This window comes from Salminus brasiliensis, chromosome 25 (assembly GCF_030463535.1).
Source record: "Salminus brasiliensis chromosome 25, fSalBra1.hap2, whole genome shotgun sequence".
Taxonomy (NCBI): domain Eukaryota; kingdom Metazoa; phylum Chordata; class Actinopteri; order Characiformes; family Bryconidae; genus Salminus; species Salminus brasiliensis.
In genome coordinates this window covers 2,980,878-3,007,418 of record NC_132902.1, presented here as the reverse complement: position 1 = coordinate 3,007,418, position 26,541 = coordinate 2,980,878, and the positions used below count along the sequence as shown (strand labels likewise).

At 47.4% G+C, this 26,541-nt stretch overlaps 2 protein-coding genes across 2 annotated transcripts in view; both read left to right on the top strand.

Moving 5' to 3' along the window:
- Positions 1-21,353, top strand: part of crebbpa (CREB binding protein a) — a 48,202-nt gene extending 26,849 nt beyond the window's left edge. The window contains exons 8-31 of the mRNA XM_072671400.1: positions 2,221-2,358; positions 2,505-2,622; positions 2,873-3,044; positions 5,036-5,098; positions 5,283-5,404; positions 5,622-5,789; positions 5,907-6,179; positions 6,311-6,475; positions 6,806-6,986; positions 7,188-7,306; positions 7,728-7,967; positions 9,557-9,645; positions 11,215-11,295; positions 11,952-12,008; positions 12,346-12,423; positions 12,511-12,578; positions 14,663-14,813; positions 15,635-15,781; positions 15,881-15,994; positions 16,082-16,247; positions 16,348-16,515; positions 17,169-17,330; positions 17,427-17,708; positions 17,821-21,353. Of these exons, the coding sequence (XP_072527501.1) occupies positions 2,221-2,358; positions 2,505-2,622; positions 2,873-3,044; positions 5,036-5,098; positions 5,283-5,404; positions 5,622-5,789; positions 5,907-6,179; positions 6,311-6,475; positions 6,806-6,986; positions 7,188-7,306; positions 7,728-7,967; positions 9,557-9,645; positions 11,215-11,295; positions 11,952-12,008; positions 12,346-12,423; positions 12,511-12,578; positions 14,663-14,813; positions 15,635-15,781; positions 15,881-15,994; positions 16,082-16,247; positions 16,348-16,515; positions 17,169-17,330; positions 17,427-17,708; positions 17,821-20,049 (5,551 nt within the window). The 3' untranslated portion in view covers positions 20,050-21,353. The remainder of the gene's footprint in view (positions 1-2,220; positions 2,359-2,504; positions 2,623-2,872; positions 3,045-5,035; positions 5,099-5,282; positions 5,405-5,621; positions 5,790-5,906; positions 6,180-6,310; positions 6,476-6,805; positions 6,987-7,187; positions 7,307-7,727; positions 7,968-9,556; positions 9,646-11,214; positions 11,296-11,951; positions 12,009-12,345; positions 12,424-12,510; positions 12,579-14,662; positions 14,814-15,634; positions 15,782-15,880; positions 15,995-16,081; positions 16,248-16,347; positions 16,516-17,168; positions 17,331-17,426; positions 17,709-17,820) is intronic.
- Positions 21,354-23,141: 1,788 nt separating this feature from the next.
- LOC140547890 (histone lysine acetyltransferase CREBBP-like) lies at positions 23,142-26,194 on the top strand. Its single transcript, XM_072671152.1, has 2 exons — positions 23,142-23,220; positions 24,675-26,194. Exons 1-2 carry the CDS (start codon positions 23,206-23,208, stop codon positions 25,335-25,337), a joined length of 678 nt encoding a protein of 225 aa, XP_072527253.1. The 5' UTR covers positions 23,142-23,205; the 3' UTR covers positions 25,338-26,194.
- The last annotated feature ends 347 nt before the right edge of the window (positions 26,195-26,541 follow it).

Sequence of the window (26,541 nt, the reverse complement as noted above, 5' to 3'; positions counted from 1 at the left end):
TCCTTCATCACTCATTTCTGCAGTAGATCCTGGGGAAGAGGTTCAGGCAGAGCTGCCGTTCACTTTCCCGACCCCTGTAACGCTGTACACAGAGCTCCAGGTCAAAGGCTGGCACTAGTTGGTGCTGAGCTTCCTTGGTCTGGCAGTTGATGATACATGAGCACAATATTCTAATAGGGGCTGATATTATGCAATTTTTTTGTATTCTGTAAATGTGGGATTTGTGGGGAGTAATGTCAGTGATTTTAGACTGCACTCATTAATAGACCAGGCAGACCAGGCGTCTCCAGTTTATTAGCTGCACGCAGGTAAGCTTCAAACACCTGTAGGATGGATTCGTAGTCCGATGTCAGACGCTGGGGTTCATCCAAACAAAGCAGAGAAACGGTGGTTCAGGAGATCTGCTCCTGTACCGGAGTAAAATGGACTAGCTTGACCAGAGGAAGGGCCAACGCACCAGTTCAGAACCATTCACTTATAATTACCATTATATAAGAAAGTAAGTAATACTAGACGTTGGGGCAGTTGGTAATGTGTATCTATAATAGTTCATATAAATTGATTTACCAATAGTAATATATGGTAAATACATTAGAAAAATGCAAGTTATCTAACACGGTACTTTAAAATCTGTGCAAATTTGAGTCGGGGCATGGTTAGACTTGCTAATGCTGCGGCTGATTTATTTATTTATTTATTTTTATTTATTTATTTATTTATTTTTATTTATTTATTTATTTATTTTTAAATACATTCTCATCCAAACTCTTGTACCTTTCTAGTGTTTAATTTTCTCTAAATACAAAAAAGTTCAATATGTTAAAATAATAAGCAATTAATAGTAATTATTGTACAAAATTAAGTAATTATTGTAAGTATTAAACTAAATATTGTAGTTATTTCTTTATTAAGTAATCTTTTCTTTAAATACTAATTATGCAGCGTAGTCTTTTATAAAAATATACTGATACTAACTCTTTTCTTAAATACTTTTTAATTTTGTATTTCTTTTTAACAAAAAAGCTGCAATATTGAGTTTTTTTTCCCCTAAAAAAATTCATTAGGTTTTTAGAAAAATACTAAGAGTAATTTTTTTTTTTTTTAATTTAAAGAATCTTTTTTTTTAATACTAAAATATTTTATATATCTTTTTAACAAAAAAGTCTTTTTCCCCTAAAAATACAAATATTGTCATTTGTTTTTTAGACACATACTAATACTGAGTCATTAAAAATATATATTTAAAGAATCCATTCTTAAATACTAAAATATTTTATATTTCTTTTTAACAAAAAAGCTACAATATTGAGTCTTTTTTCCCTAACAATACTAATATTGTCATTTGTTTTTTAGAAAAATACTAATACTGAGTAATTAAAAAAATATTTTAAGGACTCTTTTTTTAAATACTAAAATATTTTATTTCTTAACAAAAAAGCTACAATATTGAGTCTTTTTTTCGCCCTGAAAATACAAATTTTCATTCGTTTTTTTAGGAAAATACTAATAGTAATTATAAAAAAAGATTTTAAGGAATCTTTTCTTAAATACTAAAATATTTTATATTTAACAAAAAAGCTACAATATTGAGTCTTTTTTTTTTTTTTACCTAAAAATACTAATATTGTCATTTGATTTTGAGAAAAAAACTAATACTGAGTAATTAAAAAAAAATATTTGAAGGAAACTTTTTTTTAAATACTAAAATATTTTATATTATTTATTGATGTTATGTTATATCATTTGTTTTAGAGAAGTACTAAAATATTAAGTTTATTTTTTCTCCTAACAAATACTACAGTATTAAGTAGTCTGCTGTGAAATTGGTGCTAACTGCGTTCTGTTGCCTTGTACTAAGCAGTGACGTCCATCAGTTGATTAATCCGTTAATTACGATGGCTGGCTGGCTGGCTGTGTAGCGCTCTCTGTGGATATCTAGGTGCATATCTGTCTAGCTAGCTGGTTAGCTATATTTCTGTCTAGCTGTGTGTGTATCCAGCTTTGTAGCCAAACTCCCAGCCTGGCTGTTTATCTGTCGGCCTGTGGGCACACGCCAGACACACCCCCACATTCACCAGCGAAGCCTTACCTCAGTGTTTCATCATTTGCAGCATGAACCGCGGGACGCAGTCATCGATCTTGTAAACAAATGTTTTATTTATTTATTTATTCATTGTTCTTCCCTCCTCCTCCTCCTCCTCCTCTCTCTGTCTCTCACAGTCAGCTGATGCCAGACGGCTCTGCGGTGGGAACTCTGGGTAACGTGCCCACGGCGGCCCCTCTGTCTGCTGGCGGCGTGAGAAAAGCTTGGCACGAGCATGTCACTCAGGACCTCCGCAACCACCTCGTCCACAAGCTGTTAGTACTCCTGTGCGCTGTTCTGGCCTCTGCCGGCCTTTTTTCTTCCCCCTCTGCCTCTACGCTCAATACTCTGCTATCGATTCAGTGTAAAACATGCTGTGTGTGTGTGTGTGTGTGTGTGTGTGTGTGTGTGTGTTATATAGAGTGCAGGCCATTTTCCCTACTCCGGACCCTGCAGCTCTGAAAGATCGGCGGATGGAGAACTTGGTGGCATACGCACGGAAGGTTGAGGGAGACATGTACGAGTCTGCCAACAGCAGGGTGAGGAGGACACACACACACACACATATACACACACACACACACACACACACGTTCTGCTGTTTTCTGATCGTGTGTGAATCCGCGGAGACCAGCCGGAGAGGTGTCCTCTCTGTGTTCCCTCGGCACCCAGTCAGCCCTCCTCACTCCTCTGGTCTGCCATTAGCCCTGTTAGCCGCACCCCCCAGCTGTTTTGTTTTAGCTTTGTAGCTTATTGTGTGCGTGTGTGTGTGTGTGTGTGTGTGTGTAGGACGAGTACTACCATTTTCTAGCGGAGAAGATCTACAAGATCCAGAAGGAGCTGGAAGAGAAGAGACGCTCTCGGCTCCAGAAGCAGATCATTAACCAGGCGCCCATGACTGCAGCCGGGACGCAGCAGCCCGCTCTGAACCAGCCCAGCGCTCTGGGGCCCCGGCCACAGAGTAAGTTTTACACACACACACACACACACACACACACAATCTGAACCAGCTCAACATGCTGGGACCCCGGCCATGGAGTGAGTTACTTACAAACACACGCAGTAAATGGATAGGAACGGGCTAGGCGAGCCAGGTTACACTGACGCTGTTCAGTTTGTGATCTTTCATAGCTGACAGAAACTCAGCTGGCCTGTTACGGTGGTCTTAGACAATTGGCTTGGTTGTTGCCATGCCGAGGCCTGAGTTCCAGAAACTGGAACTGTACCCACCTACAGAGACTACTGTCCAACTACACAGACTACTGCCTGACTACTGTGCACCTACACAGACTACTGCCTGACTACTGTCTGACTACAGAGACTACTGTCCACCTACAGAGACTACTGTCCACCTACAGAGACTACTGTCCACCTACAGAGACTACTGCCTGACTACTGTCCACCTACACAGACTACTGCCTGACTACTGTCTGACTACAGAGACTACTGTCCACCTACAGAGACTACTGCCTGACTACTGTCCACCTACAGAGACTACTGTCCACCTACACAGACTACTGCCTGACTACTGTCCACCTACAGAGACTACTGTCCACCTACACAGACTACTGCCTGACTACTGTCCACCTACAGAGACTACTGTCCACCTACACAGACTACTGCCTGACTACTGTCCACCTACAGAGACTACTGTCCACCTACACAGACTACTGCCTGACTACTGTCTGACTACAGAGACTACTGTCCACCTACAGACTACTGCCTGACTACTGTCTGACTACAGAGACTACTGTCCACCTACAGAGACTACTGCCTGACTACTGTCCACCTACACAGACTACTGTCCACCTACACAGACTACTGTCCACCTACAGAGACTACTGCCTGACTACTGTCCACCTACACAGACTACTGTCCACCTACACAGACTACTGTCCACCTACACAGACTACTGCCTGACTACTGTCTGACTACAGAGACTACTGTCCACCTACAGAGACTACTGTCCACCTACAGAGACTACTGTCCACCTACAGAGACTACTGCCTGACTACTGTGCACCTACAGAGACTACTGTCTGACTACTGTCCACCTACAGAGACTACTGCTTGACTACTGTCCACCTACAGAGACTACTGTCCACCTACACAGACTACTGTCTGACTACTGTCCACCTACAGAGACTACTGTCTGACTACTGTCCACCTACAGAGACTACTGTCCACCTACAGAGACTACTGCTTGACTACTGTCCACCTACAGAGACTACTGTCCACCTACAGAGACTACTGCTTGACTACTGTCCACCTACAGAGACTACTGTCCACCTACAGAGGCTACTGACCGACTACTGTCCACCTACAGAGGCTACTGCCCGACTACTGCCCACCTACAGAGGCTACTGACCGACTACTGCCCACCTACAGAGACTGCTGCCCACCTACAGAGACTACTGCCTACCTACAGAGGCTACTGCCCACCTACAGAGGCTACTGCCCGACTACTGCCCACCTACAGAGGCTACTGCCCGACTACTGCCCACCTACAGAGGCTACTGACCGACTGCCGCCCACCTACAGAGACTGCCGCCCACCTACAGAGACTGCCGCCCACCTACAGAGACTGCCGCCCGACTGCTACTCCACCTGCAGCTACTCTCATAGCCTCACTAAATGGGCAGAGCTGAGTAGCAGTTGGGTCTGCATGACTCCCAGATGAGGCAAAATCAAGGAGAGCAGATGGGCAGGGAATGTTGTTGAGCTTTCTGGCGAGAAAGTCCTCCGTTCACGTTTCCGAGCTGGAACATGGCCTGCTCAGGGTCACGGTCGGTCTGTTCTGTGAGGAGCAGAGCAGGTCTCTTTTGTGTTTGAATGCTTTCGGGCCGTTGGCCTGTCGTAGTCGCAGTGATGATGGCTTGGCAGATTCCCCACACGGACCCTCACTAACACTGCTGTTCTCACTCCTCCTCCCTCTTCTGCTCTCGCTCTTCAGATGGACCTGTGCCTATGCCCAACGTGCCAAACCAGATCATGAACCGCATGCAGGTTACCCCAGGTACTTCTGTTTGCACCACGCTTTCGTCGCAGCTAGTGCCAGCCGAGGCGCTGTGTGTGTGTGTGTGTGTGTGTGTGTGTGTGTGTGTGTGTGTCATGGTAGCGTTTGTCTGATTGATTGATTGATTGATTGATCAGATGGCTGAACAGTGAGGTGCTGATGTGTGGGTTATGATGTCTTTCAGGGATGAACCAGTTCAATGCGATGCCCATGCAGAACGTGCAGATGTCCCAGGCTCCGATGGCAGCTCGAGCCGCCTCCCCTATGAGTCACGCACAGCAGATCAGCATGGGCTCCGTTCCTCAGGTCGGTATCCTACTGTTTTTTTTTTTTTTTTTTTTTTTTTTTTTTTTTTTTTTTTTTGTATAGTTATAAAATAAAAGAGGAAGAGGGAATTTCCCATCATGCAATTCTGAATAACGTCTACGTTGCCGTCCTTATCTGTGAAATATCACCATAATTCCCCTTCAAGGACGTCCGTGATTGGCTGCCAGTGGCCTCATTTCTGTATAACCTCTTTCAGATGGGTATGTCACCCACGCGGATGGCTCAAGGCATGATGGGAGCTCACAGCGGGAACATGGTGGCTCAGGCTCCCAATCAGACGCAGTTCATGCAGCAGTTTCCCACCAACACCAACGCCATGAACGTCAACATGGGCCAGCCCAACACACAGGCAGCTGTTTCACAGGTGTGTGTGTGTGTTTATGATTCAGGGATCATGTGACAATAACACGGCGAGTGTGTGTTGTTGTGTTGTGTTAAGACGTGTGCTTGACACCCCCCCCCCCCCCTTTCTCTCTTACAGCAGCCACAGAACCACCCTATGAATGCACTTGGCCCTCTGGGCCCCCAGATGAACTGCCCCGCGCCCCCTCAGCCCTCTCTCGGTGCCACTCCACCCCCTAACGTGGGCACCGCCACGTCTGCTAACCTGCCCGCGCTGCAGCCCAACCGGGCCGGGACACCCACTCCTGCCCCAGTGCAGGGCACACCACCACCACCACCACCCCCACCACCACCCCACACTCAGCCCCAGACCGAGCTTCCTGCCTCGGCACAGCAGCTCCCCAGCACACCGGTGAGACCCCCCATCCCACCCCAACATTACTGTCGATCCGTCCCACCCAGAGAATCTCAATTCAATACAGACTAATGAAACCTGCCTCTCCTGTCCCCTGCCCCTCTCTCTCCCTCTCCTCCCTCACACAGAGTGGTGATAACAGAGTGCCCACTCCAGCGTCCACGGCGAGTGCGGACCTGCACTCCCAGCACGCTGCGCCCGAGCTGACGGCAGCGGCCGAGCCCAAACCGGAGCCCAAACAGGAGGAACAGGACTTCGACTCCAGCACCGCCGAACCCGAACCCAAGATGGAGGTGGGTGTCTGCTATGGATACATTGTCCATCACTGTGGTCATCATTAGAACATCTCCACAGTTCTCCTCTCTCATTGAGTCTAGTATTATTTAGAGTTCTCCTCAGATCAACACCTGGTTTGGTGGTAAATCAGGGCTTAATGATGGTAAATCAGGTGAGCTGCTGCTGCTGCTGCTGCTGCTGATGGAGTTGAACACCACCTCCACCCTGTGCTGGCTGGACTGGGGGACTGGGGAAACCTGCCATGCTCTTGCCAATATCTCTGCCAAGTTCTCTACTTGGGTGTTCAATAGCTGACCCCCGGATATCGCTTTCTGTCCGTCTTGCAGGCGGACGACGACTCCAGCGCCACGTTGGTCAAGAAGGAAGAGCCGGAGGCGCCGGAGCCCAAGCAGGAGCCGATGGAAACGGAGGACAAGAAGGCGGACGTGAAGGCCGAGCCCAAAGAAGAGGAGGAAGGCGGCACGAACGGCACAACGTCCTCTTCGCCCACCCAGTCTCGCCGCAAGAGTGAGTGTCGCCGAGTCGGCAGAACACTGCTCATAAAAGCCAGAGGAGATTAGTTTATTCCATGAGCTTATTGTGGTTATTCTGCCTCTCCTCTGGTATATAGCGTATCGATTGTCTGCTGGATGATTGTAGTTGGACCCCCCCAACCCCCAAAAAACTGAGTTTAACGTATGTTTGCTTTCTCTTCCTCTCCCTCTCCAGTCTTTAAGCCGGAGGAGCTGCGGCAGGCCCTGATGCCCACGCTAGAGTCTCTGTACAGGCAGGACCCAGAGTCGCTCCCCTTCCGACAGCCCGTCGACCCCATACTCCTGGGCATCCCCGTGAGTAGCCCATTTCATACTGGGTTTGGAGTAACCTCCTTGGAGTAACCTCCAGTAACCCTCCTACGCCATGATAACAGGTCATATTTCGATGAGGCGTGTGTGGCTGCATGAGCGTCCGACCTGCCCCGATGGTATGTTGTTGGTCAGGACTTTAAAATCTGCTCACCAGTCACCTGGACACTGGCCTCTGGAGTGGCTCAGCGAGGCTCAGAGGATCACAAGCTCGAATCCCAGGGCATGCTGCTTCGCCATCAGCAGCCGGAGTCTGGGAGAGCTCAATTGGCCGTGCTCTCTCTGGGTGGATAGAGGAGGGAGGGGGGGGGTTGGTCTTGTATTGTAAAGTTTTGTAACCACAAAGTGTGTGTGTGTGTGTGTGTGTGTGTGTGTGTGTGCGTGTGGTGGTCATTTTTCCCGGCAGGACTATTTTGACATAGTGAAGAACCCAATCGACCTGTCCACCATAAAGCGGAAGCTGGACACGGGACAGTACCAGGAGCCGTGGCAGTACGTGGACGACGTGTGGCTGATGTTCAACAACGCCTGGCTCTACAACAGGAAAACGTCCCGGGTCTACAAGTACTGCTCCAAACTGGCCGAGGTGTTCGAGCAGGAGATCGACCCGGTCATGCAGAGCCTGGGCTACTGCTGCGGAAGGAAGGTGAGCGCACACTGCGACCTATAGGGGTGGCGGTCCTGCTCGAACCTTTCTTAGATTAACCCAAACCTTAAATCTAGCCCTAAAACTTAAACTAAACCTTAAAGCCTGACCTAGCCTGAAGCTTAACCTTAACCTAAACCCTAAATCTAACCCTAAGGTTTAACCTAGACTTTAAATCTAGCTCTAAAGCTTGGCCTAAACCTTAAATCTAGCCCTAAAGCTTAGCCTAAACCTTAAATCTAGCCCTAAAGCTTAGCCTAAACCTTAAATCTAGCCCTAAAGCTTGGCCTAAACCTTAAATCTAGCCCTAAAGCTTGGCCTAAACCTTAAATCTAGCCCTTAAAGCTTGGCCTAAACCTTAAATCTAGCCCTTAAAGCTTGGCCTAAACCTTAAATCTAGCCCTAAAGATTAGCCTAAACCTTAAATCTAGCCCTAAAGCTTGGCCTAAACCTTAAATCTAGCCCTAAAGCTTGGCCTAAACCTTAAATCTAGCCTTAAGGCTTAACCTAACCCTTAAATCTAGCCCTAAAGCTTAGCATAACCCTTAAAGCCTATCCTAAAGCCTAACCTAAACCTTAAAGCGCTAGTCTGAGGTCTAGCCTTAACCTAAGCTTAAATCTATCCCTAAACTTTAAAGCCTAAACCTTAAAGCTTAGCCTAAACCTTAACCTAAACCTTAAAGCCTTAGTGTGCTAGTCGGAGGTCAGTTGAGTGCTAGTCGGAGGTCAGTTGAGTGCTAGTCGGAGGTCTAGCCTTAACCTAAACTTAGCCTAACCCTAAAGCTTAACCTAAAGTTTAAATCTAGCCCTAAAGCTTAGCCTAAACCTTAAAGCCTAACCTAAACCTTAAAGCTTAACCCTAAAGCCTAACCTAAAGCTTAATCTTAACCTTTAATCTAACACTGAAGCCTAACCTTAAGGTAAGCTTTCAGGGTTAGGGTTGGGTGTAGCGTTCCATTCTATAGACCATCCTTTCCATTCAGCTTCAGTTCAGCTGCGTTTAAAAGACGCTGGAGGTCGAGCTGAGCGCTGGTTGGAGGTCAGTTGAGCGTCTGCAGTGACCCTCAGTCACGTGACTCCATATTCTCTTTATTTCCTCTGAGTTGAGGACAGTACAATTCCGTCCCTTATCAAACACCCAGTCTAGTCCTGATTCAGTCCTCCCGCAGGCCGTAACGTAGTCTTCTGTCTCATTAGTCTTCTGAGACTTTTGTCGCCCTCCGAGTCCAAGACTCTCAGTGGGGAGGAGAAACCGCCGAGCGCTGAGCACCAACATCTCCAGCCCTTTCATTTTCACGTTCGCTGAGGCGTCTGCTGGCTGCTGTCTGTGAAGCCAGAGGGTCCTCGGGCCCAAGTCCCCCAACTCTGCAGTCCCCCCCTACCTGTGTAATGGGAGCTGAAGTTGCCACATTAGCATTAAATGTATAGCCGGGAGGCAAGAGTGGTGGAATGACTGGAGACTCACGGCTGAATCTGGCTGATTTATTTATTTTTATTATTTATTAATTAATTAATTAATTTATTTATTAATGTATTTATTTTTAAATCTCTCTTCTCACCCTTTCTTTCATGTCTTCCTCCTCTCGCAGTACGAGTTCTCCCCTCAGACGCTGTGCTGCTACGGCAAGCAGCTCTGCACCATCTCCCGAGACGGAACCTACTACAGTTACCAGAACAGGTGAGAGTCCCTGAGAGTCCTCGAACTGGGCCCTTGGTGCTGAGGGTGGGGTGTGGGGGGTTGTTAGAAGCCTGAAAAGATGAGTGTAATTGGCCCATGGATTACAGGGTCGGCTAGAAGTTCTGAGTACAGTCTGTCCTTTTTGTTCTGCGGGGTTAGTTTGAAAAAGCTTGACTGTCTGTCTGTCTGTCTGACTGTCTGTCTGTCTGACTGTCTGTCTGTCTGACTGTCTGTCTGACTGTCTGTCTGTCTGTCTGTCTGACTGTCTGGAGAAAGCGGTCAGTTTTATGTAGGTGTGCTGACTTCAGGTCAGCGCTCAGGCTTTCTTGTAGAAGCGAGAGGAAGATTGACGCAGTCGTGACAGAAACCTTGTAAAAGTTTTTTTTATAAGATTAAAATCATTCTGGGTGCTGTTGTTTAAAAATAATAATAATAAATAAATAAATACAAATTAATATCTGGGAGGATCCCCATGGATGCATGCGGTGCTTCAAGGGAATACACCTAGCAACAAGTAAAAAGGCATTAATAAGAAATTGGGATCAACCAATGAGAAGGGAGACTGGATTAATGTAGTGAAAGATGATTGTATAAAGGAAAATTAACTTTTATATATATATATATATATATATATATATATATTAAAATATATTACATTAGTTAACATGACTTACAGATCTGAAGGTTTTGTAAACAAGCAAACGATACATGTCCTTTTCATTAAACATTTAAATAATAAAAGTAGTAATATTTTTTTATTATTGTTATTATTCATTATTACCTATTATTATAATTCTTAATAATTATAATTATTATTATTATTATTCTGGAAGCTCTTTCCAATCGATAATCTGTATAAATACAAATAAATCACGTATTCAAGTATTGATTAAATTATGTGTTCTGAAATGTTGAGAACTTCCTGTGTTGGCACTAAAACAGGCCCGTTCACCCTCCCGGCCGAAGGCGTCCACGTCTGCTGGTTCCTCTGTAGGTTGTACACGTGCAGATCTACGAGATCCGCCGACCCTCGTTAGGAGAATCGGCCCCTCTCTGGCGTGGCCAGTTTAATTGATTGACAGTTGGAATACGCAGGCTGGCTCGTGGCCGCACACTTTTTCCCTCCCTGCTAAATAAATGCCTGATTACTCATAACGGGCTCCCTTGCGCCCCCTGCAGTACGGACCGCAGGCCCTGGTCAAGCTGGTGGCTCAGCTGCAGTGAACCACGTTCAGTTGACTTTTATTCACTACTACTAAATTTTTTTTTTTTTTTTTTAAATGTAGATTCATTCTGAGAGAAACTGCCAAAAATACTTAATAAAAAAAATGAATAAATATTTTTTAAATATATATTTAGTGATTAAATATTTCAAGATGTTTTATTCAGAATGTTCCAAACAGTGAAATAGATGTAAATAAAAAATATCTATTGTGAATATAATAATAATAATAACATATATGGATAAAAAACATGTATTTGGGTTGTTTATTAATTTATGATTATTTAATTTTATTTATTTATTTATTTATTTATTTGTTTATTTATTTAAACCTTCTCTGTTCACAGGTATCATTTCTGCGAGAAGTGCTTCAACGAGATTCAGGGAGACAGTGTGACGTTAGGAGATGATCCTGCTCAGCCACAAACGTGAGTTCTTTTGTGGGGAGTGGGATTCCACCCTGCAGCACTGAAGACCACCCTTCAGCTATACCTCAATCACCAGTTTTTAGTGCCTCTGAGTAAACTGCTGGCTTTACTCGTTAAATAATTTAATTGTAATAATTAATCTGTGTGGATTTGATTATTTTTTTTTTAATTTTGGGAAAGGTAGGGGTCGGCTGCCAGCAGAGAATTTTCAAAGGAGAATCCTTTTTATTCATTATTCTTATTATTGGCCAACCCACTGATATAAGACTTGATCTTTATAGACCAATCAAAATGAAGATGACGTTGCTGCAGGGGGAAATTAAAGCCGCCTGAAAAAAAAAGGGGTTAATTTGTGTAAAGGAATATTGTTGGTCACGTTTCTGTCTATTTTATTTATTCATTTATTATTATTTTTAATTTATAATAAATGCATGGTCTCCAAATGAGATTCCTGGACTTGACTTTGTTGTAGTAGTTGTTGAATTATTAAATTATAAAACTCTTAATTTATAGAATTATTAATTTCACAGCAGTTACTGTAAATTTTAGCCTGTAAATGAAGCAGCTTTTATATAAAATTCCTTGAAAGTTTTCTGACTAAACCCTTTTCTGCTTCCATTACAATTGTACACTTTTGCCTCCTTCTGCTTCTCTAGTATGATTTCTAAGGACCAGTTTGAGAGGAGGAAGAATGACACACTAGACCCCGAGCCGTAAGTACATCGCCACCCTTCTGCACCACCCTTCAGATTTTAAGTTTGACGTTTTACTAGTAGTCCCCCATCACATGCAGGTGTTGCTCAGTGGCACCCCCTGCTGTAAGCTCTGGCCGTTTATGATGCCACTTCCACTCTCCCATAACCCTTAAAGCCACCTCAGAGTTCTGAGAGGGGGGGACTCGGATTCAGTGGAGGGTCCAGGGCTTGGCGGGGTTGTTGGTGGTGGTGGTGGTGTTGAGTGATGCCTCAGTGATGCTGAGGTGAAATGAAGCTGGATATGTGAGCAGAATCAGTTCATCCCCTCACTGGTTTCTCCCCTCTCCTCTCTCAGGTTTGTTGAATGTAAAGATTGTGGGCGCAAGATGCATCAGATATGTGTGCTACACTATGAAGTCATCTGGCCTGCTGGGTGAGTCCTGCAGTCCTCAGCTGTAATGGGTTTTAGTTGTAAATGCCTCCTGCGCTCCCAGGACTGATGACCGTTCTGTCTCCACAGCTTCATCTGTGATAACTGTTTGAAGAAAAGTGGGAAGTCGAGGAAGGAGAACAAGTTTTCTGCAAAAAGTGAGAACATTTCCTTTATGATGATTTTATTTCACATGTTTATTACACGCTTTCAAACTGGGTAGCCCACTCCACTCCGCTACACACTACTACACTCCGCTACACACTACTACACTCCACTCCGCTACACACTACTACTACACTCCACTCCGCTACACACTACTACACTCCACTCCACTCCGCTACACACTACTACTCCACTCCACTCCGCTACACACTACTCCACTCCACTCCGCTACACACTACTACACTCCACTCCGCTACACACTACTACACTCCACTCCGCTACACACTACTACACTCCACTCCGCTACACACTACTACTCCACTCCACTCCACTACACACTACTACTCCACTCCACTCCGCTACACACTACTACACTCCGCTACACACTACTACACTCCACTCCACTCCGCTACACACTACTACTACACTCCACTCCACTCCGCTACACACTACTACTACACTCCACTCCACTCCGCTACACACTACTACTACACTCCACTCCGCTACACACTACTACTACACTCCACTCCACTCCGCTACACACTACTACTCCACTCCACTCCGCTACACACTACTACTCTCCACTCCACTCCGCTACACACTACTACACTCCACTACACTACTTCCTGCTACACTCCACTCCGCTACACACTACTACTACACTCCACTCCGCTACACACTACTACTACACTCCACTCCGCTACACACTACTACTCTCCACTCCACTCCGCTACACACTACTACACTCCACTACACTACTTCCTGCTACACTCCACTCCGCTACACACTACTACTACACTCCACTCCGCTACACACTACTACACTCCACTACACTACTTCCTGCTACACTCCACTCCGCTACACACTACTACTACACTCCACTCCGCTACACACTACTACTACACTCCACTCCACTCCGCTACACACTACTACACTCCACTACACTACTTCCTGCTACACTCCACTCCGCTACACACTACTACTCCACTCCACTCCGCTACACACTACTACTACACTCCACTCCACTCCGCTACACACTACTCCACTCCACTCCGCTACACACTACTACACTCCACTACACTACTTCCTGCTACACTCCACTCCGCTACACACTACTACTACACTCCACTCCACTCCGCTACACACTACTACTACACTCCACTACACTACTTCCTACTACACTCCACTCCACTCCGCTACACACTACTACTACACTCCACTACACTACTTCCTGCTACACTCCACTACGCTACACACTACTACTACACTCCACTCCACTACACTACTTCCTGCTACACTCCACTCAATCAGCTGCACAGATCAGGCGACCTCCTGTACTGGAAGGGGTGCGGCAGAAAAACTGTGGTACCAGTGGCAAAGCTTACAGATCTGGCAGCAGCTTTAGCCTAAAATCGCACCGATTACTTCTGAAATCTCTGCAAAATCAGCTTTGAAAGGTTACTAGTACTGATATCAGATCTACAGATCCACAAAGTCATTCTGGCTAGTGACGTTTGAAGTCCTGTGTTGCCGTTACTGGTAATTTCCGAAAATGTCATTTCAGACATATAATAATAAAAAAAAATTATTATTAAATTATTATTAACAAACTCAAAATCCTAGCGATCTAAAACTGCACATATCCTCAGCGCACTTCACAGCTGGTCAGAACTCTGTTAGTCTTTTTACTGGTCAGAATTCATTTATGGAAACACAGGCCTGGACTTTTTACCAGTGAGAACGACAGTGTGAATATCTGGAACTGCAGCTTCTACTATAGTATACATGTGATTGGAGACAAGGGGGAGAGATTCTATGCAAGTCAATGGTAACACATGACTAGTCAAAATGACATTAAGGCAATACGGCTAGTCAGAATGGCTGACTTTATAGATCTGTAGCTCTGGACTGATATTATTAGTAAACTTCTCATAGCTGATCTCTGATAGGAGAGTTTCTACTGGTAGGAGCTGAGAGTTACGGCTGGTGTCTCTGGTGTGATTTTTAGGGCTTGCCATATATATATAGATGAGCTAGTGGCAGTACTGACGTGTGTGTGTGTGTGTGTGTGTTGCAGGGTTGCAGTCGACTCGTTTGGGCACATATATAGAGGACAGAGTGAACAAATACTTGAAGAGGCAGAACCATCCAGAAGCCGGAGAGGTGTTCGTACGAGTGGTGGCCAGTTCAGACAAGACGGTGGAGGTCAAACCCGGCATGAAGGCCAGGTAATCGACGTGTGTGTGTGTGTGTGTGTGTGTGTATATGTATGTCGGCACGCTAGAAACCTTGTATCTCAATCTTTCACCTGATTTGAACCTTTCCATTGCCTTTTAATATTGTTCCAAATCTTCAGGATGAAAGGACCAATAGAAATGCTCCAAAATGACTTGGAAAGTTGCTGCTTTGGAGGTACAAGGGTTTTTGCTTCACAGCGACCGTATAAACAGCTCCGGGTGGGGGGGGGGAATGAAGAGACCGCCCTACATGATCGGTTCCTCTGGTTTTACTTATTTCCAAGTAATTTGGTATTTCATAAACCACGGATCTCATTTCCCCTCAATTCCAGATAAAAATATTTGCTATTTAGAGAATTTAGTTATTGTGCAGAAATGAAAACTAATAAAAATAATTATAATAAAGTTATTATTGATATGTAAACACCACAGTACTGCTAAAATAATAATAACCTCGGCGGCCTATTACAATCACAGCTCCCCTGAGAGTCTCGGACGGCTCTCCACTAGTCTTTCACGTTGCTGTTGGGACTTTATGCCCTAGTCTGCAAATTTAGCGAACTCTGCTTTGATGAAATTTCTGGTCTCTGGTCTTTTCATTTTAGCTGCATATCAACCTTCCAATCACGCAGCTCGTCCCTTTTGCTTTTACTTTGCCTCAAAGGGTCACTTTCAGTGGAATTAGCCGAACGACCACAAAAGGCAAACGTCTGTCCGAGCAGGGCCGGGAAACTCCACCACAAATGTCGTGACCAACCTCATGGTTTCATAGAGTCGCTTATTAACCCCCCCCCCCCCTGTTCTCCTGTCAGGTTTGTAGATACAGGTGAGATGGCGGAGAGCTTCCCCTACAGAACCAAAGCACTTTTCGCCTTCGAGGAGATCGACGGGGTGGACGTATGTTTCTTTGGCATGCACGTGCAGGAGTACGGCTCCGAATGTCCTTTCCCCAACACCAGGTAATGCTCGGTTTTACAGGCTTAGGCTTTTACTGGCACCCCATCTTCCCTGGCGGCAGAGCTTCCCCGTTGTGACGCTGCTGTTCCTCTCCTTCACAGACGGGTATACATATCGTACCTCGACAGTATTCACTTCTTTAGACCTCGCCTGCTCAGAACAGCCGTTTATCACGAGATCCTCATCGGCTATTTGGAGTACGTCAAGAAACTCGGGTACGTTAGCCTGCTTTTCGGGGGCTTGGGTGTCCTGCATGTACGTGCTTCTCATTAACCTCACCCCCCTGTTACACGCCATTACAGCTATGTGACGGGGCACATTTGGGCCTGCCCGCCCAGCGAAGGCGACGACTACATCTTCCACTGTCACCCAGCCGACCAGAAGATCCCCAAGCCCAAGCGCCTGCAGGAATGGTACCGCAAAATGTTGGACAAAGCCTTTGCGGAGAGGATACTGCACGACTACAAGGTAGAGTCCAGCTGCTCTCTGTCCAGAGCTTGTGTGTGCGTGAGAACTATGCTGTGATGGTCTAACGCGGGCCTCCCTCCCCCCCTACACTCTTTAACAGGACATCTTCAAGCAAGCCACAGAGGACCGGTTGACCAGTGCCAATGAGCTCCCGTACTTTGAGGGGGATTTCTGGCCCAACGTGCTGGAAGAGAGCATTAAGGAGCTGGAGCAGGAGGAGGAGGAGAGGAAGAAGGAGGAGAACACTGCAGCCTGTGAAACTCCAGAGGTGAGCCTCTTTTTTTTTTTTTTTTCCCATCATATTTTTATAGAATATAGAATATTTTATTATTGTATTTCAGTTTAAACATTCATATCACTTCCACAACAGGATCAGCCCACTGTTTTATGTCTAGCTAAGCATTAAAAGCTTAATTTAATCCAAAAAATTCAATAAACCCAGGAAACGAGTCAAGATTTGAATTATTTTTAAATGAGAAGAAAATGGGTGGCCAGATAAATTGGGGAAATTGAAATGCTAATTTCTGCTCTTTTACAGGTTTATTCGATTTTTTTTTTTATTATTAAATATAAATAAATGAGACATAATTGAATAAATAATTCAGCCGAACTCTGGATTTCGATTCAGATGAAAAAGCCGTCTCACAGGTCTGAACCCAAAGTCCCTAGCCCAGCCCAGATCACTGGAGATGAATGATCGCCTGGAGCAGCTTGCCTGGTTTCGCTACTGCTGGCCTAGCTCATATCGAGCCCCGCTAGAGTATTAACATATATTTACGATTCCTAAAAATCTCGTTCTCGTGGGTTTTAGTAAGGGGGAGGGGGGTTCTAGCCAAGTCTCAACACCCTGGTGTCTGCTGTAGTCTGCAGTCTCGCTTGTTTACCTTCTGTGGCACACCTTCTCAATGCTTCTCTGCTTAGGGCACACCCGGCGACAGCAAGAACGCCAAGAAGAAGAACAACAAGAAGACCAACAAGAATAAGAGCAGCGTGAGCCGAGCCAACAAGAAGAAGCCCGGGATGCCCAATGTAGCCAACGACCTTTCCCAGAAGCTCTACGCCACCATGGAGAAACACAAAGAGGTGCGAGTTTGCAGATGACGCCAAATCCGGTCCTTTTGCGTCGTGTGTGTGTGTGTATAGATCACCTGCTTACCTGCTGTTTATTTCTCTCTCTAGGTGTTTTTCGTGATCCACCTGCATTCTGGGCCCATGGTCAACACCTTGCCGCCCATAATGGACCCCGACCCGCTGCTGACCTGTGACCTGATGGACGGGCGCGATGCCTTCCTGACGTTGGCGCGGGACAAGCACTGGGAGTTCAGCTCCCTCCGCCGCTGCAAGTGGAGCACCATGTGCATGCTGGTGGAGCTCCATAACCAAGGGCAGGACCGCTTTGTCTACACCTGCAACGAGTGCAAGCACCACGTGGAGACGCGCTGGCACTGCACCGTGTGCGAGGTCAGAGCCGCAGAAACGCTCATAATAGAGGGTGGAGCTGGAGTCCGTCTGGGCTGTAGAGGTTTAATTGTGGTGTTTGTGTCTCTCTCTCTCTCTCTCTCTCCCCCTGTAGGACTTTGATTTGTGCATCAACTGCTATAACACTAAAGGCCATGACCACCAGATGGTTAAGTGGGGTCTGGGTCTGGACGATGACAGCAACAGTCAGAGCGGAGAAGCCTCCAAGAGCCCTCAGGAGAGCCGGCGCCTGAGTATCCAGCGCTGCATTCAGTCTCTGGTGCACGCCTGCCAGTGTCGCAACGCCAACTGCTCCCTGCCGTCCTGCCAGAAGATGAAGCGTGTCGTGCAGCACACCAAGGGCTGCAAGCGCAAGACCAACGGCGGCTGTCCGGTCTGCAAACAGCTCATTGCCCTCTGCTGCTATCACGCCAAGCACTGCCAGGAGAACAAGTGCCCCGTGCCCTTCTGCCTCAACATCAAGCACAAACTCCGTCAGCAGCAGCTGCAGCACAGGCTTCAGCAGGCTCAGATGATGCGGCGGCGCATGGCCACTATGCAGGGTCGGGGCATGCCCCAGAGCCTCCCGTCGCCTCCGCCCTCCACAGCCCCGAGCACACCCACCCCCCACCAGCAGCCCCACACGCCCCAGACGCCGCAGCCCCTCTCCAACCAACCTCCCACGCCCAATGCTGCCGTCATGTCCCCCACCTATCCCAACGCTCCCCGCAACGGCCAGCCCGCAGCACAGGCGTCCCAAGGCAAGCCGGGTCCCCAGGCCTCCCCTTTGCATCAGCAGCAGTCTCCGCTCCCCCAGCCGGCCCCTCCGCAGCAGCAGCCCCAGCCGCCGCAGCAACAGCAGCCCCCTCAGCAGCAGCATCCCCCGCTGGCGGCCGTCAAAATGGCACGGCACATAGAGATGGTGGCACAGGCTCAGCAGAGCCAGAACTACCGCATGACCATGAACGGCCTTCCCATGAACCACCAGCCGCAGCGCATGCCAGGCCCCATGCAGCCGCCAATGCAGATAGTGGGGCCGCGGGGGCCGCAGGTCATGCAGCCAATGCAGCCCATGGCACCAGGGCAGTGGCCTGGAAACCCGCAAGCGGGTATGCCGGCGGCTCCGCCTCAGCAGCCGGTGGCACCGCCGCAGGTAGCCCAAAGTCCTCCGATGCAGAGGCCCATGATGCCCCAGCAGCCGCAACAGCAGCCACGCATGATGGTACCCACGCAGGGCCAGCGTCCACCGACTCCTCAGAGACCCGGCGCAATCCCCCCCAATGCCCTGCAGGATCTGTTGCGCACGCTGAAGTCGCCCAGCTCCCCCCAGCAGCAGCAGCAGGTCCTCAACATCCTCAAGTCCAACCCGCAGCTCATGGCAGCTTTCATCAAACAGAGAACGGCCAAATACCACGCCAACCAGCCGCAGCAGCAGCAGCAGGGCATACAGCCGGCGATGCAAGCCATGGCAGCCATGCAGGCCGTCCAGAGGCCAGGTATGCCCCCTCAACAGCCCCAACAGCCAACAACGCAAGGCATGGCAGCTCTCGGGCCGCAGGGTCAGCTCATGAACCCGGCTCACGCCAACAACCCTCAACTACAGGAGCTCTACCGCCGGCAGCTCTTGCGCCAGCAACAACAGCAGCAGCAACAACAACAGCAACAACAGCAACAGCAGCAGCAGGGCGTGATGCCCCAAGCGCACGGCCAGTTCCCTCAGACGCAGGGCGCTGCTGCCAGCTACTCGCAGCTCCGCATGCAGCAGCAGCAGCAGCAGCAGCTGGCCATGCAGGGGGCCGGCGGGCCCATGGCTCAGCTGCCTTCCATGGCTCAAATGGGGCAGCCTGGTCTGGGCATGGACAGCAACACGCAAAACCTCTTGCACCAGCGCATGCTCCAACAGCAGCAGCAGGCCGTCCTCAAGCCTCAAATGGGCTCTCCCGCCCAGCCCGGCCCCATGAGCCCGCAGGCCCACCTGCTGGCGGGTCAACCACAGGGCCCTCACATGGCCAACACACTCGGCAACCAGGTGCGTTCACCGGCGCCCGTGCAGTCGCCCCGGCCGCCGTCCCAACAACCGCCGCCCCATTCCAGCCCCAGCCCCCAAGTCCAGCCGCAGCCGTCGCCCCAGCACGTCCCCGGCCCGCCCCATTCTGGCTCGCCCCACCCTGGCCTCGCCGCCCCCATGCCCGGCTCCATGGAGCAGGGACACTTGGGCACGCCAGAGCAGAGCGCCATGCTCCCGCAGCTTAACACCCCCAACCGCGGGGGGCTGCCCAGTGACTTAGGCATGGTCGGAGACACCACGGGAGACACGCTGGAGAAATTCGTGGAGGGGTTGTAGCGTTTTCTGCGAGGCTCCCTCCCGACAGGTCCTCCTGCTCCCACCCTACTCCTTTTTACCCCCGACTTGCCCAATTTTTTTGGTTTCCCTCCCTCCTTTTTTCCTCGGTAAAGAATTTTTTTGTACTGACATGTAAAAAGTTCCAGGAGACGTAAGAGGAGGAGGAGGAGAAAAAAAAAAAAGAAATTGAAGAAGAAAAACAAAAAAAAATCAACAATGCAGGAATGTTGATGTTTCCTAAAGCAAGACTGAGATTTCTTCCTTTGCGTTGAGGGATTAATAAAATTGCTGTTTGAAAAGAAATTTAAATCACAAAGGATATATTTTTTGGTTCAGACCAAAACGTGGTCTTTTTGTTTTTAATTTGTATTTTACTTTTTTCCAGTTTTTTTTTTTCCGTTTGTTTTTATTTTTCTTTTGTGCGATTTATGATTTTAAGCCTGGTATATATATATATATATATTTTTGTTTTTTCTTCTTTTTTTTTTTTTTTTTTTTAAGCAAAAGAATACAAAAGTTCATTATATTATTCATACCTTTTTATTTTGTACCCTGTCTAATTTCCGAACTTTTGTGTTTCAGAACTGTAAAATAATTTAGTCTGGGGATCTGGGCGAGGTTTTTTCTCTGCTCTCATCTTTCCTGGCGATTGTATTCTGGTGTCGTACCGTTTTTGTTTCTTTCGTTTGTTTCGTTTTCTCTGTTTTCAGACCTGCATTTTTGGAGGAAACCCCCTCCTTTCCTCATTGTGAAGTCTTTTTGAGGAGAACTATTTGTTTGTGTTGATAGGAACTGGGCATACACACACACACATGCAAACACACATGCAAACACACACACACACTCGCACTCTCACTCACATCCACGAAACACAATTACGGCGACAACCCCAAGAGGATGCGCGAACCCGGACGACATCTCACTGGCCTGGATCCAGACTTTCTGTCTTGCAGATGTAGAAAATTGTTGCTTTTTGTCCTAATTTTGTGATACAGATCTATAAGTATAAAGTGAGAGGGAGGGACGGACGCCCCCTGAGCTGAGTGGGTTTGGAATGAGCGATCACTGGTTGACTGCTTTTCGGAACACTTTGAGAGTTCGGCTATCGACCCTCATTCCTCTCACACACAAACTTGAACCCGGGGCGCCACTTTTCCTCTTAATGTAAATCATGCAAGTTATTAAGCAAAATACTATAAATATAAGGAAAAGAGAATGGAATTACTGTATAAACTGGTTAAAAAACTTATTTCTTACTTATATACCATATTGTTAAATAAACTGTGTGCAGCAGATCAAATCCACCTTTAGCAGCTTTGTTTTATTATTATTATTATTAATATTATTATTATTATTTTTAATACTTTTCTCGCGTCTTGACTCTGGTCAGCGCTGGTCAGTACCGATGTGGTTTCTCACCGTTTCCAGGCTCTCTAAGGTTTTTGTTGCTGTACGACACGGACCGAAACCCGCCTCGCTCTTAAAACGCAATGGGCCTTCAAACGGTTCCTTGAGGGATGCCACAGAGGAGCCAGTTTTGGTTCAGCGGTTAAAGCACCGGGCTTATCTCTCTCTGTCTGTCTGGGTCGTGGGTTTGATACCTGGGCTTGGTCACTGTGGGCGTTCACAATAGTGGACGTTAGGGCTGGGCGATATGGTGTGGGGAAAAAAAAAAAAATTCACGATACGATATTTCTCACGATACGTGTGATTACAGACTAAAACTTCTTATAAATTCAAAATGATCACGATACGATAGGAAATATCGTGATATCGCCCAGCTCTGGTGTACGTCCAGCTGTGCAGGCGCTGGTCAAAACGATGCGAGAGCCCGGCTCAGAGTTGCTCAGCGGCCTTCTGAGCTACCGGAGACTCGGGCCGTGTTGCCATCAGCTGCCGGAGTCAGGGAGGGCACAATTGGCCGTGCTCTCTCGGTGGTGGTGGTGGGGGGTGGGGGGTTGAGGGGTAGGTAGATGGGCGCCACATTTATATCTATATCTATCTGGATCCCTCATGGCTCTTAAAGTGATGATTGCCACCGCAGGCGTCTCTTAGCTGGTGCTCTAGAGCCGTGTTCAGAACCTTTTACAGCAAGCGGAGGTTCTTCAGGCTCAGGTTGGAAAAGAGGAGGTGGCTGGTTTCACAGGTATCGGAGGAGACGCGAAGCTACGAAGGGGTGGGATATTTAGCAGTACCCAGACCCATGTGAAGCCGTGATCTACGGAGGCTGCTAGCCTCGGGTCGAGGAAAGTGTGAGTGAGTTTTGGGCTTTCCGAACAAGCAAGAATCGCTGGATGTTGACGTTGGATTGGCTGGCCGAGCAAGCCGGTCACAGCGTAGCGACGAGGTCTGATGTGCTGATGTTGTTATCTAAGCGTACAACGTGCCTTAGACCAAAGACCCTCCCTGAGAACCAGCCCTAATCCACTCCACCTGGTCCAAGTTGCCTTCAGGGTTTGGGTGTTAGGATCCGGGCTCAGAGTTGAAACTTGCCTGGAAGGTACGCTACTTGTCCAAATGTTTGTGGACACCCCTTCTAATAAATAATGCACTCAGCTACTTTAAGGTGCACCCATGGTGCAAATGCCCACACACACATTGAGCTGTGAAGCAGAGGAAGAACCAATGATGGCTGATGCTCCATCCAATACTTTTGAGATGGGTGGGGGATGATGATGACAACGATTAGGTATGGTGGTGGTCTGCAATCAAATCCTCGCAGCAGTGCTGCTCCAAAATCTAATAGGAAGCCAGCGAGGAGCAAAAGTTTCTGGACGCAGCAAAACTCTTAGCTGTTACAGCAGCTAATGGCTACCTAGCCATGGTCGCAAAGAGGCGGTGGGGGGCTTCCCACGCGGTCAGATCGGGGCGAAGGGGAGATCACGTGAGCAGGGATCGAGTCACTGGTCTTCCTGATTGGTCGAGTTTAAATTATTATTTTTTTTCAAGTTTTTTTTTAAGGATAGTTCATAATGACGTAACATATTTACTACCTGAACTGTTTAATTTATAATAAAATATTTTATATGTACATTTATAACATCTCTAAGCCTCGCGACACACACCGTCACTGCGCATGCGCGTAGCCTCCGCTTCCTGGAGTCGAGTGCGACGGTTCGGTCCCGGGTGTTTCAGACGAGCCTCCGAGGGTCCGGCATGGAGCAGAACCAGGTACGAGACTCCGGTTCCCCTTTTAATCAGCATTGATCCGATATCTGATCGATCCGCTGATCAGTCTCTGATCAGTCAGGGTGGGTAAGAGCTCCCCCCCCCCCCCCCAGTTCCCCCAGCTCTGTCTGTCTGGAGCTGAAACTGATTGATTTGATTACATTATTAATGGAGTCATTCGATCAGTGACGTGTTGGAGTTTCCTCAGCTCGAGCTTATTTATAAACGATGGAAAATAATTTCGTCGATTTTTTTAAGCTGAAAGTTTGTTTTGCTTTTAGTTTCTTCCGGAATGAAAGATGAATCAGTGAGAGTCGAGTTAGACGAACCGAATCTCCTGATCATCCAGACCGAAGCTCAGCACAGAGATCCTGTTCAAATCCTGTTCATTACCCCGCTGTCTGTTACCCCGCTGTCTGTTACCCCACTGTCTGTTACCCCACTGTCTGTAACCCTGCTGTCTGTTACCCCACTGTCTGTTACCCCACTGTCTGTTACCCCACTGTCTGTTACCCCGCTGTCTGTTACCCCACTGTGTTTTACCCTGCTGTCTGTTACCCCGCTGTCTGTTACCCTGCTGTCTGTAACCCTGCTGTCTGTTACCCCACTGTGTTTTACCCCGCTGTCTGTTACCCCGCTGTCTGTTACCCTGCTGTCTGTTACCCCACTGTGTTTTACCCCGCTGTCTGTTACCCCGCTGTCTGTTACCCCGCTGTCTGTTACCCTGCTGTCTGTTACCCCGCTGTCTGTTACCCCGCTGTCTGTTACCCTGCTGTCTGTTACCGAAACCCGCCTCGCTCTTAAAACGCAACAGGCCTTCAAACGGTTCCTTGAGGGATGCCACAGAGGAGCCAGTTTTGGTTCAGTGGTTAAAGCACCGGGCTTATCTCTCTGTCTGTCTGTCTGTCTCTCTGTCTGTCTCTCTGTCTGTCTGTCTGTTTCTCTGTCTGTCTGGGTTGTGGGTTTGATACCTGGGCTTGGCAAGCTGCCACTGTTGGGACCTTCACCCTGCTCACGGTCACTGTGGGCGTTCACAGCACGGATGGGTTCTTCTACGGCCATTTGTTTAATAGTGTACGTTAGGGCACGATACGATATTTCTCACGATACGTGTGATTACAGACTAAAACTTCTTCTAAACTATTATTCGAAATGATCACGATACGATAGGAAATATCGTGATATCGCCCGGCTCTGGTGTACGTCTAACCCTGCTCTTGCACTGCTCTAATATCTGAATAATAAGATCTGGTCAGCAGCGATCTTGTGATCCAGAAACTGGTCAGTGATGGAGGAGGTGGAGGGGGACTCCACAGATCAGCTACACTGCAATTCTTCACGTACACAGTGGAGCTGGGTGGATGGTGCTCGTAGACTGGGTGTGACCTTTTAAGGTAGTTTCAGTAATAAAACAACAACGAGTGACTGAATCAGTCTTTAACTCTCTAACTTTGCAGGACTCTGGGTCGCGCACCACGTGTCAGGAAGCCTCTGAAAGCCCTCAGGAGAGCCGGCGCCTGAGTATCCAGCGCTGCATTCAGTCTCTGGTGCACGCCTGCCAGTGTCGCAACGCCAACTGCTCCCTGCCGTCCTGCCAGAAGATGAAGCGTGTCATGCAGCACACCAAGGGCTGCGAGCGCAAGACCAACGGCGGCTGTCCGGTCTGCAAACAGCTCATTGCCCTCTGCTGCTATCACGCCAAGCACTGCCAGGAGAACAAGTGCCCCGTGCCCTTCTGCCTCAACATCAAGCACAAACTCCGTCAGCAGCACCTGCAGCACAGGCTTCAGCAGGCTCAGATGATGCGGCGGCGCATGGCCACCATGCAGGGTCGGGGCATGCCCCAGAGCCTCCCGTCGCCTCTGCCCTCCACAGCCCCGAGCACACCCATGCAGGGCATACAGCCGGCGACGCAAGCCACGGCAGCCATGCAGGACGCCCACCCCGGCCTCGCCGCCCCCATGCCCGGCTCCATGGAGCAGGGACACCTGGGCACGCCAGAGCAGAGCGCCATGCTCCCACAGCTTAACACCCCCAACCGCGGGGGGCTGCCCAGTGACTTAGGCATGGTCGGAGACACCACGGGAGACGCGCTGGAGAAATTCGTGGAGGGGTTGTAGCGTTTTCTGCGAGGCTCCCTCCCGACAGGTCCTCCTGCTCCCACCCTACTCCTTTTTACCCCCTTTTACTCCTTTTTATGAAAAAAAAAAAAAATCAACAATGCAGGAATGTTGATGTTTTCTTTGAGTTGAGGGATTAATAAAATTGCTGTTTGAAAAGAAATTTAAATCACAAAGAATATATTTTTTGGTTCAGACCAAAACGTGGTCTCTTTGTTTTTGTTTTCAATTTTTATTTTACTTTTTTTCCAGTTTTTTTATTGTTTGTTTTTATTTTTCTTTTGTGCGATTTTATATATATATATTTTTTATTTATTTATTTATTTATTTTTTCTTAATTTTTGGCTGTTAATGCCAGGTGCAACCAGCCTCTCTGGGTTGGAGGGACGGCCTTGCTTCTTTCTTCAGCGCTCAACGTGATGTTAGCCAGTGTGAGAGTGGGTTAGCTAATCTAACAGATCTGGTCGTTAGCGCTCTCCTCCAGGCGTGTCCAGCTGTTGCGTTAGCACTAGCTTTCCCAATTCACTTCTTCTCCCGCTACTATTATTCTTCAGGGTAAATTCTGAAAGAATAATGAAGGTCTCCGCCTTTATCTGTGCCACCTACTGTCTGCAACATCAATATTTACTCCAAAAACGAATGGTGCAAACCATTTTCGGCTTCTCCAGTTCATTCCAGTCTGTCTGCTTGTGTTTATATAGTATTTCTATAGAAGTATATCTACCTGCCTCTGTCTTCTGTACTGCAGTTCTGGGGAACCAGGCTGTTTGTTAGGCTGTCCGCCAGCCTAATCATGATATTCTGTGGCAGAAACATAAATAAATAAATAAACTCACAATTTTTCATTTGGATCAGGAGTTCTCCAAGTTTCTGTGTGTTTTTTTTCCAGGTTCTCCAGTTTATAGACTGCCTATTTTAATATAGTATATCTGTATTATCTATATAAGTACATTGCCTGTGTTTATATAGCATGTACTTATGCCTATGTTCATATGGTATATCTATTTACGTCTATATATCTGCCTTTTTATATAGTATACCTATATATGTATGTCTATATAGTATATCTTTATACTTGCCTGTATATAGTATATACAGTCTATATATCTGCCTATGTCTAAACAGTATATCTATATCTGCCTATGTTTATATAGTATATCTATATAAGTAGATCTATCTGCCTATGTTTATATAGTATATCCAT